Raw genomic sequence first — 15,828 nt, forward strand, 5'->3', positions numbered from 1 at the left:
GGCTGGGACCTAACATTTATTAGGAGAAATGATGGGACCTAATGCTGGAAGACAGGCTAGATGCAGTGGCAGAGGAGGAACAGCCTGAGCACCGGGGAGCAAACAGATGGCATGGTGCAGAGAAAGGTAAGCCCAGGCTTACTCTTAGGCTTGTCTTTTCCAGGGCTCCTCTCTTCTCACAATGTATGGGAGATAAGTCTATGCGTAGGTTCTGAGGAGTAGAATTCCAGCTCCAGCTGTCCTATATACCAACCATGTTATGGAATCACAACATTCTTGGGCCTCAAATTTTGTACCCTAGGAAGGGAATCATAATCCCATCTCTTCCTTCTACAGAAAGTAGATGTGAGCATTAAATGGTATTGCATACGAAGGGGACTTGCAAACTGGAAAATGCCACACAAAAGTAAGGCATTACTTTTATTTCCCTCTGCCAGTTCTCCACATTTAGAATACATCGGAATTACCTGGGTGCTTATTAAAAATGTAGTTTTTTGTCTTCTGACCAATTTTTAAGGCCAGAAGCCAAAAATTGGGACTGCACTTGCCCTTCTCTATCAACAACTAGAAAATTGTTATATTCTAATATAAACATATATTTAAAAACCAATTTCCAGGGCTGCCTGAGTGGCTCAGTTGGTTAAACATCTGCCTTCAGCTCAGGTCATGATCCCAGTGTCCTGGGATTGAGCTGTGCATCAGGCTCCTTGCTTGGCAGGGAGCTTGCTTCTCCCTCTCCCTCTGCCTGCCACTCCCCCTAATTGTGCTTTCTTTCTCTCCGTCAAATAAATTAAAAAATCTTTAAAAAAATAAAAACCAATTTCTGGAATTGGAAAACTATCAGCACAGGATTATGATTCTTGAGACAAGGAAAAGAGACTAGGGAGCTCTACAAACACCTTGGCTCACTGCCTAGAGAACCCTTCAAGATTCCAGGGCAGGAAGAGGGAGCCAAAGCAGAACATGATGGTCTCTCTGAGTTAAGGACACAGCGACTGGAGGAGGCTGAGGTGGCTGGATTTACAGGACAGAGTATCAGAAAAAAAAAGAGTTATATAAAGAAGCTCTAGGAATCTGCAGATAACCCTCCTTGAGTCTGTTGCTGAACACTAAGCCATATATATAGAGAGTGAAATTCTACATGACTGAGTAAATAATGACTGTGAGGGTTTAAGATGAATAAGTTCGGGGCTCACACAGGCTGGAAAAGATTAGAGTTCTGACTTGTCAGACTGCAAAATCTTGATGACGTTCAATCAGATGACAGAATGATCTCGCCATAGTAGTAAGGATAAATTAGACAAGAGTGGTAACTATTCTAGACTTGCCCTAGAAAAAGCTTAAAACAAACCTTAAAAGCATCAGTGGATCCACAAGTAACTTAACTACCTGCAAAAATACAGTCCTACACTGTTGAAGGCAAAACAAAAGTCAGCACTCAACAGACAGCACTCAAACTGTCTAGCATAAAATGAAAAAATTACTAGACATGTGAAGAAGGGGGGAAGTAAGACCCCAAACTAGAAGAAAACATAAACATAATGAGGTGAGAAATGGAATATATAAAAGGAACTAAATGGAACTTCCAGAAATGAAGCTATCTAAACTGAAGCATGGAGAGAAAGAAGACTGGGAAAAAAATCCTGATGCTCAGGAACATATGGATTGATATTAATCAGATTAGAGTTTCTGTTACTGTATCTTTAAGCTTACCAATTTTTAATTCTGCAGTTTATACATGCTGTCACTCCCACCATGTAAAACTTTCATTTTGGATATTATATTTTTATCTCTAGAAGTTCCATTTGTTTTTTCATATTTCCCATTTCTCTCCCCATTGTATTCTTATAATTCTGTAAGTCCTTACACATATTTATGACAGCTGTTTTAAAATCCTTGCTAATTTCACCTTTCATTTCATATCTTGTTGCTACTGAACATTTTTCTTCTCATTTTGGGTTATAATAATGATAAGATTGATCACAGAGTTCTTTCCAGAAAATGCAAGCCAGAAGATACCGGAATAATATCTTTAAGTGCCTAAAAGAAATCAAAGTAAAATATTCTATATTCATGAAAAGGTAATTTTTAACAATTGGGGATATAGATATGGAGGTGCCTGGGTGGCTCAGTCAGTTAAGCATCTGCCTTTGGCTCAGGTCATGATTCAGGGGTCTTGGAATCAAGCCCTGCATCAGGCTCCCAGCTCAGTGGGAAACCTACTTCTCCTCTCCCTCTGACAATCCCCCTGCTTGTGTTCTCTCTCTCTCTCAAATAAACAAAATCTTTAAAAAAAATTGAGAAGACATACTTTGTCAGACAAAAAGAAAAAACCTGACAGAATATGTTACCAACAGACTCGACTGTAACAAATGGTAAAGAAAATTCTTCAGGTGGAAGGACAATGATACCAAATGGAAACCTGGATCTATATAGAAATGCAAGTGGCCAAAATGGTGTGTGTGTGTGCGTGTGTGTGTGCATGAAAATAAAAAAGATAATAAAATTTTAAAAAATTAAAAATGATAATTGACTTTTTCAGGCAAAATGATAACGATGTATTGTGAAATTTACAATAAATATAGAAGTAAATCTATGATGATAATAGCACCGAGGATGGGAAGAATGGAAATAAACTGCTATAATGTTTTTATATTATATATGAAATACAACATTTGGACATAGACAATGAGAATTTAACAACAAATACTGTAAACCCAAAGCAACCACTAAATAAATAGATGAACAGGTGGTGTCAACAAGCCACTAGTGGAGGTGAGATGGACCAGAAAACTAAAAAAGCTATTCAAGCAAAAAGAAGGCAGGAAAAGGTGAAAAAGAACAGAAAACAAATGAAACAAATAATAAAATAGCAAGATGGCAGATTTAAATCCAAACATATTTGTAAATAAATTATATGTAAATAATCTAAGCACTCCAATTAAAGGAATGTCAGGCTGGATTCTTTTTTGGTTGGGCGGGGGGGCAGAGGATGAGGGAGGGGTTGAGAGAGGATCTTAAGCAGGCTCCATGCCCTCACAACTCTGAGATCATGACCTGAACCTAAATCAAGAGTCGGATGCTCGACATGGTTGGAACTGGAGGGGATTATGCTAAGTGAAGTAGGTCAAGCAGAGAAAGACAATTATCATATGATTCTACTCATATGTGGAACATAAGCAATAGCATGGAGGACCATAGGAAAGGGAGGGAAATCTGAAAGGGGTGAAATCAGAGAGGGAGATGGACCTTGGGAAAAGAACTGATCCTCTCAGAAGGGAGGGGGTAGGGGTAGGGGGTAGCAGGATGATGAGTATAAAGGAGGGCACATGTTGTGATGAGCACTGGGTGTTATACGTAACTAATGAATCACTGGGCACTACATCAAAAATTAATGATGTACTTACTATACAGTGGCTAACTGAACATCAAAAAAAAAAAAAAAAGAGTTGGATGGTTAATCAACTGAACCACCCAGTCACCTCTCAAGCTAGATTTTTTTAAAAAATTTATTTATTTATTTGAAAGACAGAGATCACAAGTAGGCAGAGAGACAGGCAGAGAGGGAGGAAGGGAGGCAGGCTCCCGGCCAAGCAGAGCCTGATGCAGGGCTCGATCCCAGGACCCTGGGATCATGACCTGAGCCGAAGGCAGAGGCGTTAACCCACTGAGCCACCCAGGCGCCCCTCAAGCTAGATTTTTAAGAAGTCAGATCCAACTAAATGATTCTATAGGAAAAAAAAAAAACTTTAAATTTAAAGACATGCATAGATTAAAAGGAAAAGAATGAGGAAAAATGTAACATGCTGTATTGGTTTTCTGTGGCTGCCATAACGAATGATCACAAATGTAATGGCTTAAGCCATTCAAATTTATTATCTTACAGCTCTGTAAGTTAGAAACTTAACATGGGTGTCACTAGGCTAAATCGACGTGTCAGTAAGGCTGCCTTCCTTTCTGAAAACTCTAGGCGGGAATCAGTTACCTTGCTTTTTCCATTTTCTAGAGACTACTCACATTCCTTGGCTCATGATTCCTTCCTCTATCTTCAAAGCAAGCAAAGCAGGTCTAGTCCTTCTCACATCACACTACCCTGACCATTCCTTTGTAGTCCTACCTCCCTGTGACCACAACCACAAATGGTTCTCTGCTTTTAAGGAATCATGTGGTTAAAATGGGCACAGGTGTGCTGAGGACAAAATCCAGGACAATCTCCCCAGTCTCACTGTTCTTAATTTTAATGGCATCTGCAAAGCCTCTTTTGCCATGTAGGGGAATACAATCACAGTTTACTGGGACAGTATATGGACATTTTGGGGAGCCATTGTTCTGCCCACCATACAAGCAAATATTAATAATGGGAAAGCCAGAATACCTATCAGACAACTGCACATAGAACATTCATCAAAATAGACCATAAATTAGACTATAAAAGTTCCAAAAATTTCAATTAATCTTACAAGATTGAACTCATATAGATATGTTCTCTGACCACAAAGGAATTAAATTAGAAATGAATAATAGAAACATTTGCAAATACAAGGAGAAATTTAAAAATATTTTGCACTGAATAAATATGAAAAATTTGGGATGCAGATAAAACAGTGCTTGGTGGGAACTTCAGAGCTTTAAGTACTTATACTAAACAAGGAGTAAGTTTCAAGGTCAATAGTCTAAGCTTCTATCTTAAGAGGCTAGTTTAAAAAAAGCAAATGGAAACAAAAGTAGGTAGAAAAAAAGAAAGATAAGAGCAAATCAATGAAATAGCAAATGGACAAACAATAGAGAAAATCAATGACACTAAAAACCAGTTATATGAAAATATAAAAATAGATAAATATTTAGCCAGACTGAGTTTTAAAAACGTCCAAATTACCAATATTAGGAATGAAAGAGGAGACATCACTACACAGCCTACAGACTGTTCCTATTAAAAGGCTAATAGGAACATATTATAAACAACTTCATGCCAAACAGTTTGGCAACTCAGATGAAATGGATACATTATTAGATTACGACACACATACTGACTTGAAACAACACAATTCATTATCTTACAGTTCCAGAAGCCAGAAGTCCAAAATGCATTTCACTTGGCTAAAATCAAGGTATTGGTGGGACTGCATTTCTTCTGGAGGCTCTGGAGGAGAATCTGTTTCCTTCTTTTTTCTATTTTCTATATGCCACCTGCATTTTCTGAATTTTGCTTCCCAGATAGCAATTGCTTCATTCTGACCTCTGCTCCTGTTGTCACATCTCCTTTCTGACATTCTCACATCCCCATTATAAAGGCTCTTATGATTACATTGGACCCATCCAGATAATCCAGGATACTCTTTCTATTTCAAGATCCTTAACTTAGGGCACCTGGGTGGCTCATTTGGTTGGGCAACTACCTTCAGCTCAGGTCATGATCCTGGAGTCCTGTGATGGAGTCCTGTATCAGGCTCCCACCTCCATGGGGAGTCTGCTTCCCCCTCTGACCTTCTTCCCACTCATGCGCTCTCTCTCTCTCTAATAAATAAATAAAATCTGGAAAAAAAAAGATCCTTAACTTGATCACATATTTAAAGTTGCTTTTGCCACGTAAGGAAGCACATTCACAGGTTTTGGAGAGTAAGACACATATCTTAGGGTGGTCATTCTGCCTACCAGAGACACAAATTACCAAAATGTATACACAAAGAAATAGAATGGATGAAAAACCCCCTATCTATTAAAGAACTTGAATTTGTAGTTAAATTTCTTCTCACAAAGAAACCTCCAGGTTGGAATGGCTTCAGTGATGAATTCTGGCAAATGTTTAAGGAAAAAATGAACTTTGACTCTTCATACCAAATACAAAAATTAACTTAAAATAGATCACAGATCTAAACATAAAAACAAAAATGGTAAAACTTCCAGAAGAAAACATAGGAGGACATATTTTTGACTTTGAGATAGGCAAGGAATTTTTAGATAGGATGCAAAAAGCATGAGCCAGGAAAAGAAAAAAAGTAATAAGATTTCTTTATCAAAATAAAAACCTTTGCTCTTCAAAAGACAATGGTAAGAAAGTGAAAAGGCAGGCCACTGACTAGAGAAAATATTTGTAATATATGCATCTGACCAAGACTGCTTTCCAGAATATACAGAGAACTCTTACAATCAATAGATAAGAGAAACAATTCAATAGAAAGAGTGGGCAGAGAAAACAGGTAAATGGCCAACACCACATGAGAAGATGCTCAATAATGTTAGTCAACAGAAAAATATTTGGGAAAGCCATATTAATATACTACTACCCACTCAGAGTGATAAAATTTAAAAAGCCTAAAAATACCAAGTGTTAGTGAGGATGTAAAAACACCTGAACCTCTCATACACTGCTGGTGAAGATAAAAAATAGTACAACCACTTTGGGAAACAATTTGAGAGTTTCTTATTATGTTAAATATATATTTAGTATATGACTCAGCAATTCCAATTCCAGAGTTCCTCCCCCCCCCAAGAGGTCCACACAAAGACTTGTCCATTATGCTCATCCACAGCAACTTTATTCAAAATAACCAATACTTAGAAGCAACCAAAATCTCCACATTTAGGTGAATGGGTAAATTATAATTTTTAGCCATACCACACAAGACTACTCAGAAATAAAAAAGAACACACTATTGATATCATAATAGAATAGATGAATCTCAAAAGCATTATGCTGAGCAAAAAAATACACAAAAGAGTATATATTTTCTGATTGCCATTTATAAGAAATTCTAGAATAGGCTAATTTATCTTGACAAAAAGTAGATCAATGGTGGACTTAGGCTGAGGCTAAAAGCAATTGACTGCAAGGGGCATGAGGTTACTTTTTATAGTGATGGAAATTTGGATCACATGGGTATATATATTTGGCAAAACTCTTTAAACCATGCATTCAAAGTGGATGCATATAATTACATTTAAGTTGTAACTCAATACCGTTGATTTTTTTAATAAAATGGAAAAAAGCACCAAAAAAATGAAAGTACTTGGGCCCCATTCCTAGTGATTTCAACATAGGAGGGCTAACAGGGGTCCCAGAAATCTGCATTTCAAACAAGTCCTATGGATAATTAGGCTGCAGTCTATTTTTTTTAAGATTTTATTTATTTATTTGACAAATAGAGATCACAAGTAGGGAGAGAGGCAGGCAGAGAGAGAGAGAGGAGGAAGCAGGCTCCCTGCCAAGCAGAGAGCCCGATGCGGGGCTCGATCCCAGGACCCTGGGATCATGACCTGAGCGAAAGGCAGAGGCTTTAACCCACTGAGCCACCCAGGTGCCCCGGCTGCAGTCTATTTTATTTGTAGAAACAGTATTGTCTCCATGGGCACCCAACTCATGGAAAACAAACTGACTAGGCGAGCAAAGAAAATTCACAAAAGAAGTGTTTGAAATTTTGTGTGCCCTCATTCCATCCCCCCATTCCATCCCCCAACCTTCATTCTTTAGTTGGAATACTGATCACTACCAAAGGATTCTCTCCCAACTGTTGGCTCAGCTATGGATAGGTTCTTTCACTCATTCTTTATAGAAGGAAGTTTCCTCAGAAAATAAATGGGAGAAAAACAACATAAAAACACACTACAGGTACAGGGAAACCAATGTATTTGCAGATGCCCCATGAGGACATTCAAGTCTGGCACCAGATGGACTTGGTTGACCCAGCTCGCTGGACACATGATATCCACAAATATGCCTACCCTGGGGAAACAACAACCATGTGGAGAATAGAACAGGAGAATAACAGATAATGGTAAGAACACTCACAGCCCAGAGGAAAGGGTCATTCTTCTGTCAAATTAGATTAAACCAAAGTTCTTTATTTCCATCCCTTAGTCTTGTCCTTCTGTCTGACATATCTTCTTCAACTTCTGCTCCCCTGTTCTGTCTACCTGGTGAAATTTCCCATCCTTCAATAGCCTAGCTTGAGTAACACCTCCTCCTGATCAGACCACCAGAGTCAAACAACCGCTCCCTCCCCTGAACTCCTATGAAACTTGGCTTGAAGGGATCTAACAGAAATTCTGATTTGCATTTTAGTTATTTAGGTGCATGCCTTATCTACTGTACTAGATTATAATCTCCTTGGTTATGGAAATCATAACTTATTATCTATGCTGGGTATAGCCCGCCTAGTTCCTAGTACATTACTTAGCAATTAGTGGGTGTTACATGTACATTTGTTGTAGTAATTAATGAATGATTCAATCCATGCTGATTCATATCTCTGATCTTTTGCTCCTGCTATTCCTCTTTTCAGGAAATCCTTTCCACTTCAGGTGTTACTTTCCCCAAAAGGTCTTCCCAGATCCCAAGCTGTGGGCTCCTGTAGTACTCTGGGCATACTTCTATCTTATAACATACAACCAGAACCATATATCAAAGTTAAATATTTACTACCTGTTTCACCTACTTAATTGTAAGCTTCAAGAACCCAAAGATTCCATCCTAGTCATCTTGATCTTACCACCACCTAGCCCAGTGTCTGTAGGAGAATGCACTGCATAATTTTTTTTTTTTTAAAAAACAGAACGATCTCTTCAGAAGTTTCTGGAAGCCTGAGCCACGACACACAGGACCTGATTTATTTAGTTACTGTTCATATTAGAGTGGCCGAAACTGTCCTGAGGTCTCATTTCCTGAGGAAACCCAGCATAAACAGACTTCCCACTCTAAGTTCCCTCTTGGCTGAATAAAGAAGGACTAGATGTTCTCTAGGGTCCCTTATAATTCTGTGATCCTTGTATCCAGGGAATTCCCCAGCAGAATAGGTTGTTGAGTACATAAGAGGCAAGTGTGGCCTCTCCTCAGAAGGTCTTTAAGATGGCCCATAACCTCTGGTATGGTTGGACACAGGAAAAAGAATGCGACCTTTCAGAGTCCCATGACTTCCTCATTTCAAATACACTTCTCTTTCCTTTGCCACCTTCTCTCTCTCTCTCTCTCTCTCTCTCCCTCCCTCCCTCCCTCCTTCTCCCAGCCTCTTCCTCTTCTTTTCCTCTTTCCTTATCACTCTCCCAGTACCGCTAAGTCCACCTCACTCGCTTTCTTTTGATCTCCAGATTTATCTATCTCTGGTCCCCTTCGTTTATCCCACTCCCCTATCCAGTCCCTCGCTCATCTCCCTTCTCTGTCAGCCCTGCAGGAAGCCTGGAGGTGGGAGGGTGGGTGGGTGGACCCTGGCGCGGCGGTCCCGCCCCTCGGTGCGTGTGTGAATGTCTGTGTGGCCGTGACGCGGCGCCGGCGGCGGCGGGGAGGGAGGCTGGGCCCGCTGGAGAGGGAGGCGAGGGGATTGCTGGGGCTGCTCGGCTCCTGCGCGCCCTCGCGCTCCCCGCCGCCCGCCGAGGCGCAGGCAGGGCGCAGGCGGCGGCGGGCGGCATGGAGAGCCTGCTGGAGAACCCGGTGCGTGCCGTACTCTACCTCAAGGAGCTCACGGCCATCGTGCAGAACCAGCAGAGCCTCATCCACACCCAGCGCCAGCGCATCGACGAGCTGGAGCGGCGGCTGGACGAACTAAGCGCCGAGAACCGCAGCCTGTGGGAGCACCAGCAGCTGCTGCAAGCCCAGCCTCCGCCCGGGCTCATCCCTCCGTCGCCAGCCCTGCCGCCTGCCATCCCGGCCACCGCGGCCGCCGCCGGGGCCCAGGAACCTCTCCAGAACCACGGACAGATCTCGCCCGCAGCGCCACAGCCCGCGCCCGAGCAACCACCGCTTCAGCACCACGGACAGCTCCTGGCGCAGCCCCAGCCGGGCCCCAGCAGCAGAGCTCACGCACCTCAGTCGCCCCACCAGCACCCAGTGGCGCCCGGGGCCGTCGCCGACAAAGAGAAGGAGCGTCCCCCGAGTTGTTGCACTGCCGCTGGAACCCTCCTTCAGCACAAATCCCCCGCCGCCCTCGGCAAGGGCGTCCTGAGCAGGAGACCCGAGTGAGTGGGGAAGAAGGGAGGTGGATTGTAGTGATAGAAAGGGAAGCAAATGGGTGTAAGGAGGAGATAAGGGGGAAATCGGGATCCCCTAAGAGTCTGAAGGACTAGGGCAACCTGAAGTGAAGAAATGAGATGTTTGGAGGTAGAAGTGTGTCAAGGAGATTTGGGGGGAAAGAGGGATTGATATCAGTGTTTGAGAGGTTTCAGGGGATGTTGGAGCAAAAGAGAGAATCCAGACCCTTACGGGTGGGCAAAGAAGGGAAGAAATGGGTTTTTAAGTGATTGGGGATATCAGAAACTGGCAGATTTTAAAGGGGACAAGATCGGGAGGAAGTTGTGATAAAGATTACACTGAAAAAGAAAAAAGAACAGTTGAATTTTTTAAGTTAAGAAGAATTTGGAAGGGAGTTTGGGTAGTAAAATTATTTGAATGAAAAGAGACAAAGGCTTGGCAAAGATGCATGTTAAGAGCTTTAAAAGGACTAGGGTCCAGGAAGAGTAGAATTGGGGTCTGAGAAAATTTAGGAGGCAGGGGATAAGGCTAAAAAGAAGGAATGATGTGAGAAGGCAGGGGTGCTGGGGATAGAGAAAGGGTGGGAGAAAGCATTTCCCAGGGGAACGAGTCTAGCTCTTTCACTGATGCAGTGGGATCAAAGCCAGAAGTGGCTCTTTGGGAAAGCTTACTCTGCTGACCTGAGTGGGCATCTTTCTTCTGAATCCCCACAGAACCAAAGGGGTGCAAAGACATAACGCACCAAGCCAATGGAGGACTCAGTTATAGCATGAGGACTCAATCTGGCTATAGCTCTTTTCCTCTGACTCAAGGAGGATTTCTGTGCAGGATGGTTGGCAATTGTGGAAGGGGAACAATGATGAGAGAGAGAGTCGGCAAACGGAGTCGTTGGCATTTGGATGTTTAAATCTCTCTCTGTTATGGCTGGTGACTGCATTCTTATTCCCACTTAGTTATTTGGTGATATTAGGAATCTCATGTTGGGTGCTGAGAGAAATATACTCATTAGCCTCCAGTGAGGGACTCTAGGACCTCAAGCTCTTTCTTTACTTTTAATGTCTATGAACTAGGGACATGGGAAGAAGAGATGAAAGAGGACTGGAATGTTCTCTCCTCTGTATTGGGCAGGCTGTGTCATATCAGCTTCCTTCCTCAGAGTATACAGGTGATGGGAGAACTGCATGGAAGAACGGCTCCGGGGAAATCAGTACCTAGTCAGCACCTGACACTGACAATGGTGATGTTACAGGAGGAGGTGGGTGGGGGGAGGAGGGAGGAGAGCCAAGAATCTCATCTCATCCAGTCTCGGCATGTTTCAAGTCTGCAGATACTTGTGAGGATCTGGTGTATTCTTTCAAAACTCATTTTCTCCTCACATCTATGTAGTTAGAGAAGTTGGGGAAGGATATGTTAACTCAGAGAGGGTAGACTTGACTGGAACCATGGGCTCCTAGGGGGGAAGACCCAGGATGATCTGACTTGGCAGACCTATAGCAATTGAGTCAAGCTCCCAAAAGATGCAGACTTCTTCTCCAGCTCCCCCAATGGCCCATCTGTCCTTCCTTCAGTTTCACTTTTCTTTCCTTATCTCGCATAAAAAGCAGAAAGCCAGGTTTCCTTCAGTGCCCAGGATTCAACAAGACAATGTTCTTACAAGGTGTTATGTGGCTTTCTCCTAAATAGGGGGAAAGACCTATTTCATTTGTTTTTCTGGGGGTTGCTACAGCTTCCTGATAATTATGATTCTTCACCTGCTTCCTCTCCTCATGCCCTTTGGTATCTCCTTTCTCTTCCCCACATTCTCTGCATCTCTTCAGGGAACTATGAGCAAAAAGGGTTGAGGAAAGATCATTTTTTCTAGAAAAAGGACTTTGTTGTGGCCCCCAAAGTAGCTTGAAGAGCCCCAACTCTCTGCCCATAGTGTCTTCATCTTTCCTTCTCCTTTGTCCTGTTTTTGCTTCCCATAGGAGCAGAACAAAAATAAGAAATATCTAGAATGGTAGAGGAGAGTGAAACTTGTTAAAAATCTCTCACCTAGGAAGTTGTGCCAGGCACTAAGAGGTTAATATCCCAAGTAGCCCCCTCCTTCCTCCAGCTCCTTCAGTGTTTCCTGTTGTTCCCCTGAGCCTGGACACCAAGAGACAGAGAGAGCGTCTTACCACCCCCCTGCAACACTCTCTCCCCTTGGATGTGAAATCATGGACATCTTGACTGGCTGAATGCCTTTTGTGCCTTTTGTGCCACTCATTCCTCCCCACTGTTTTGCTGAACTTCAACCTAAGTTTCCCCCACAGAACCTAGGTAATGACTCATTGTTGCCGATTACATTTGGCCTCATCTGGATTCTACCCCTGACCCCTGTTTTGTATGGCTATTCTCCTCTGCCCATACCTCTCCATGGTGCAGGGCTGGATGCAACCAGCAGGCAGAGATCTTTATGGGTAGGGTGAGGTGAGGAGAGGAAGAACAGAGCCAGCAGCCCTCTCCCTGGTGTTTCTTCTGGGGAGGTCCCTGCTGAATCTGTTCTCTACTGGGCACACTGAAGTAAGAAGACATGGCAGATGAGGTCTTCTGATCATAATTTTACTGAAATCCTTTCTTTTTTTTTTTACTTGCCCTTCTCTGGCCTCATTATAGTAAAAATGAGGCCCTGGGGAGTTTGCTGAGGGTTGGGCCAGGGTTACATGGGGCCAGGCACTGTGTTAGACGCATTATCTTCCCACACAGTTTGTCTCTTGTACCCAGAGCTCCTCTTCCTGCCCAAATCCAGGAGAGGCAAGAGCCCCGGGGAACCTGGGCCCAGGAAATAATGCATCATTTAATTGTCATCAGATCTGCATTATTATGCAGCCTGGCCTCTCTCCCTTCTTCAGCTGAGGCGATAGGAAGGTGGTGGCTTAGAGGTCAGGCCAAGGAAGTGACGATGAAGGAATGGGTGAGTGCAAAGATATCACAGAAGAAAGACGCTGGAGGGGTTAACATTCTTTCTCTGCATGCTTCCTGGTTCTTGCTAAGCTCCAGCCCCCACTGCTTTTGCCTCTTAATGAAAGCAGCTATCTAGCTTCCTCCTCTTTATTTTTTCAATCAAGGCTCACAGCATCTACAGAATTGATTATCCCTTTCCTGGCTGGAGTCACAGCCTCAGCCTGATCTGGCAAAGTCTACTTCGTGCCGTGGAAGCACATGACCCTACCGGAGGCTACTGGCTTCCCTGGAACCACAGCTTCTCTGTCTGAACACGTATGCCCACCCAGCCAGCCATGCATTTACAGCCCATGTTCTCCAGCCCGAGGCAGAGGATTACCGGAGGCTGGATAAGATTCTTGAATTATAATTCAAACTCAGCTCCTACTCCATACCCCCCACCGTCAAGTAGTCAGGAAGTCTGAATGGCTCAGTAGCTCCTTTCCTCTCCTCTCTTCCTTCGTCCCTCATCTTCCTCTCCTACTTTCTCTTCCTCCCTACCTTCCCCCTTCTCTTTGTTCTTCTTTCTCTCTTCCCCCTTTCTTCCCTCCCCTCAAACTCTCTCTCCCATATTTTCTTCCTTCTATCTCTCCTTTGGTTCCACTTCTGCAGCCCAGTGAACTCTCCTTTTCTCTGCTCACCCTTTAAGCATAAAACAAATCTTGGGTCACTTTTTGAGTTCCACGGTGTCATAATGACTGGAGGCTGAAGGACAGACAATCATTAGATGTGCTTTTTAGCCCGTTGTCTAAAATGCTGATTGGAGCAGGTGTCTCTGTCCCCACTGAGTCAGGGTCGTCCGCCTAGAGATGGCGGCTCCTGTGTGGCCCATTCTAAGAGCTACTAAGAGAGTGTGAAGGTCTGTCTGCCAGTGGAAAAACAGGAAAGAAGCAAGCAGTCCCTGCCAACATACCTGAAACATATATCTAGAAACATCCAAGCAAGTGTAAGCAGATTGCTGCTCTGTCTATCAAAAGAGAACAGAGTGAAAAGGGGGAGCATACTGAGAGCCCAGAGAGAAGGTTCTCTTGGTTGGAGTCAAGGGTTTATGTCAGGAAGAGGAAGGGCCAAGGGTAGGGTAGCTGGAAGGAGGATGGAGACCCAGAGATTCAACTCACGGAGAGACCTGTACTACATACGCATATCATTCCGTCCTCGGACAGTACAGTACCCCCAACCCTAATCACTTCCCACCGGCCTAAACCCTATCAGCAGAGTAAGAAGAGCCTTAACACTCAGAATCCTTGTCTACCTGTGGCTGGAAGGCCTGCTTGCTGAGGAAACAACACGAAGGCCAGTGCTCACCACACTGCCCGCCTACCCTTCTTTTCTCCTCTACCCCAAGCAAGGAGAGGACTTCCAGCTGGTAAGCTGGAAAATGGGGCCAGAAAGAAGGTTCACCGAGCGGAGGGAGTATGCATCTTTTTGCTCATCTAGAAGCTGGCACAAAGTGGGCACTTGTAAATATTTTCTGTTCCCTGCTTGCCCAAGTGCCCAGACCTTCTTCCCTTTCTTCCAAAAAGAGCACAGCTCAAGAGAAACAAGTCACCCCTGCCTCTGGGAAAACCCACTGTTCTCTGTCCTCCTCACCAGCTCCCTGTGCCTTGCTCCATTCGTGTTCTCCTTCCTTACTCCAAAGCCCTTCCCGAGCCCACATAGCGAACACCATAGGGGCCCCATGAGAGCATCCTGGAACATTCTCCCGTTGGCCTGAAACCCAACAAGAGGAGCAGTAGCTAGCTCTGCTGATGCAGCAGATATCTGTGTGGCCCGAGTTTCAAAGGTCATTTATGAGACAAGGCAGATGGGGCCAGGTGGGGGGGAGAGCCAACAAAAGCAAGAATGATCTGGAAGAAGAGGGGAGAGCTGGGACCAACAGCTGTGGTCTGGAAAGAGACCTGGATCCTGAATTTAAATCCCAGGTAAGGATTTTTAGACAGACTGACCTTGCTGGGGAGCCTCAACACTTTTCACTAGGGCCCAAACATACTCTCAGTGGTCCTGGACATTAGCTAAGCAGCAGCTTGGTGTGGGGGTTCTTAGTAAGAGGTCCCGGGGACACTCTCATTGCACCTCGCAGACCCCCAAGTGCAAGGCCATCTGGCAGGATTTCCAAGGCTTGGGCAGCTGCAGCACCTTCTTCCTCTGCTTCTGGAAAAGCACAAAGGGCAGGTTCTCACCCAGGCTCCACCCTTGTTTCCAGGGAGGAGAGTGGCGGTCATCTCCATTTCAAGGAGTAAGGGCATTAACAAACAAAAAGGGTGAGGAGCCCCATGAGTGAGAAATTTTTAGGTTTTTCAGGCTGAAGGGAACTTAAGGAACTAAAGAATCGCAGAATTTTCAAGATCTAGGTGGTTAAGAACATGGGCTTTGGAGTCAGGCATCTCTGGGTTGAGTCCTGCTCTATCCTCTACCAGCTGTGAGAACTTACATTCATTATTTACCTTCTTTAAGCCTTTGGTTTTTTCATTTATAAAATGAAAAGTAACATATACTTTGAAGGGTTGTTGTAAAGCTTAAAAATTAAATGGTATCATTTTTAAAATATTGTTCTGGAAACCTAATGAGTGCTCAAGACATTGTAGCATTTCTACAGATAAAGAACCCAGGCCCAGGGCTCATCCCCAGTCAGACCACAATGAAAGACCTGAAACCAAGTTCAAGATCCCTTTCCTGCTTCCAAGCCAGCTTCCTACATGTGCCCTTTTCTCATCTGCCCCTCTCCCTTCAGACAGTGTGCACCAAGCTATTTCATTTGCATGCATGTAGAGCTTACCTTCAAATGCAGCCAAGCCGGACAAATCCACCATCCCTCAGTGTTCTATGATGGGGTCTCACCACTTTATTGTTCAGAAATGCCTCCTTAAGCTCAACTGAAATGTCTTCTGTTGCATTTTAAGATGATT

The 15,828-nt window shown here is 43.8% G+C and overlaps 1 protein-coding gene across 6 annotated transcripts in view; it reads left to right on the plus strand.

Annotated features, from left to right (window-relative positions):
• The first annotated feature begins 9,297 nt into the window (after positions 1-9,297).
• The window catches only part of IQSEC3 (IQ motif and Sec7 domain ArfGEF 3), a 105,211-nt gene continuing 98,680 nt past the window's right edge, over positions 9,298-15,828 (plus strand). For all 6 annotated transcript variants that reach the window (XM_046013623.1, XM_046013624.1, XM_046013625.1 and 3 more), the window contains exon 1: positions 9,298-9,945. In XM_046013623.1, coding sequence (XP_045869579.1) covers positions 9,398-9,945 — 548 coding nt within the window. In that variant the 5' untranslated portion in view covers positions 9,298-9,397. The remainder of the gene's footprint in view (positions 9,946-15,828) is intronic.

This window comes from Meles meles, chromosome 7 (genome assembly GCF_922984935.1).
Source record: "Meles meles chromosome 7, mMelMel3.1 paternal haplotype, whole genome shotgun sequence".
NCBI lineage: Eukaryota > Metazoa > Chordata > Mammalia > Carnivora > Mustelidae > Meles > Meles meles.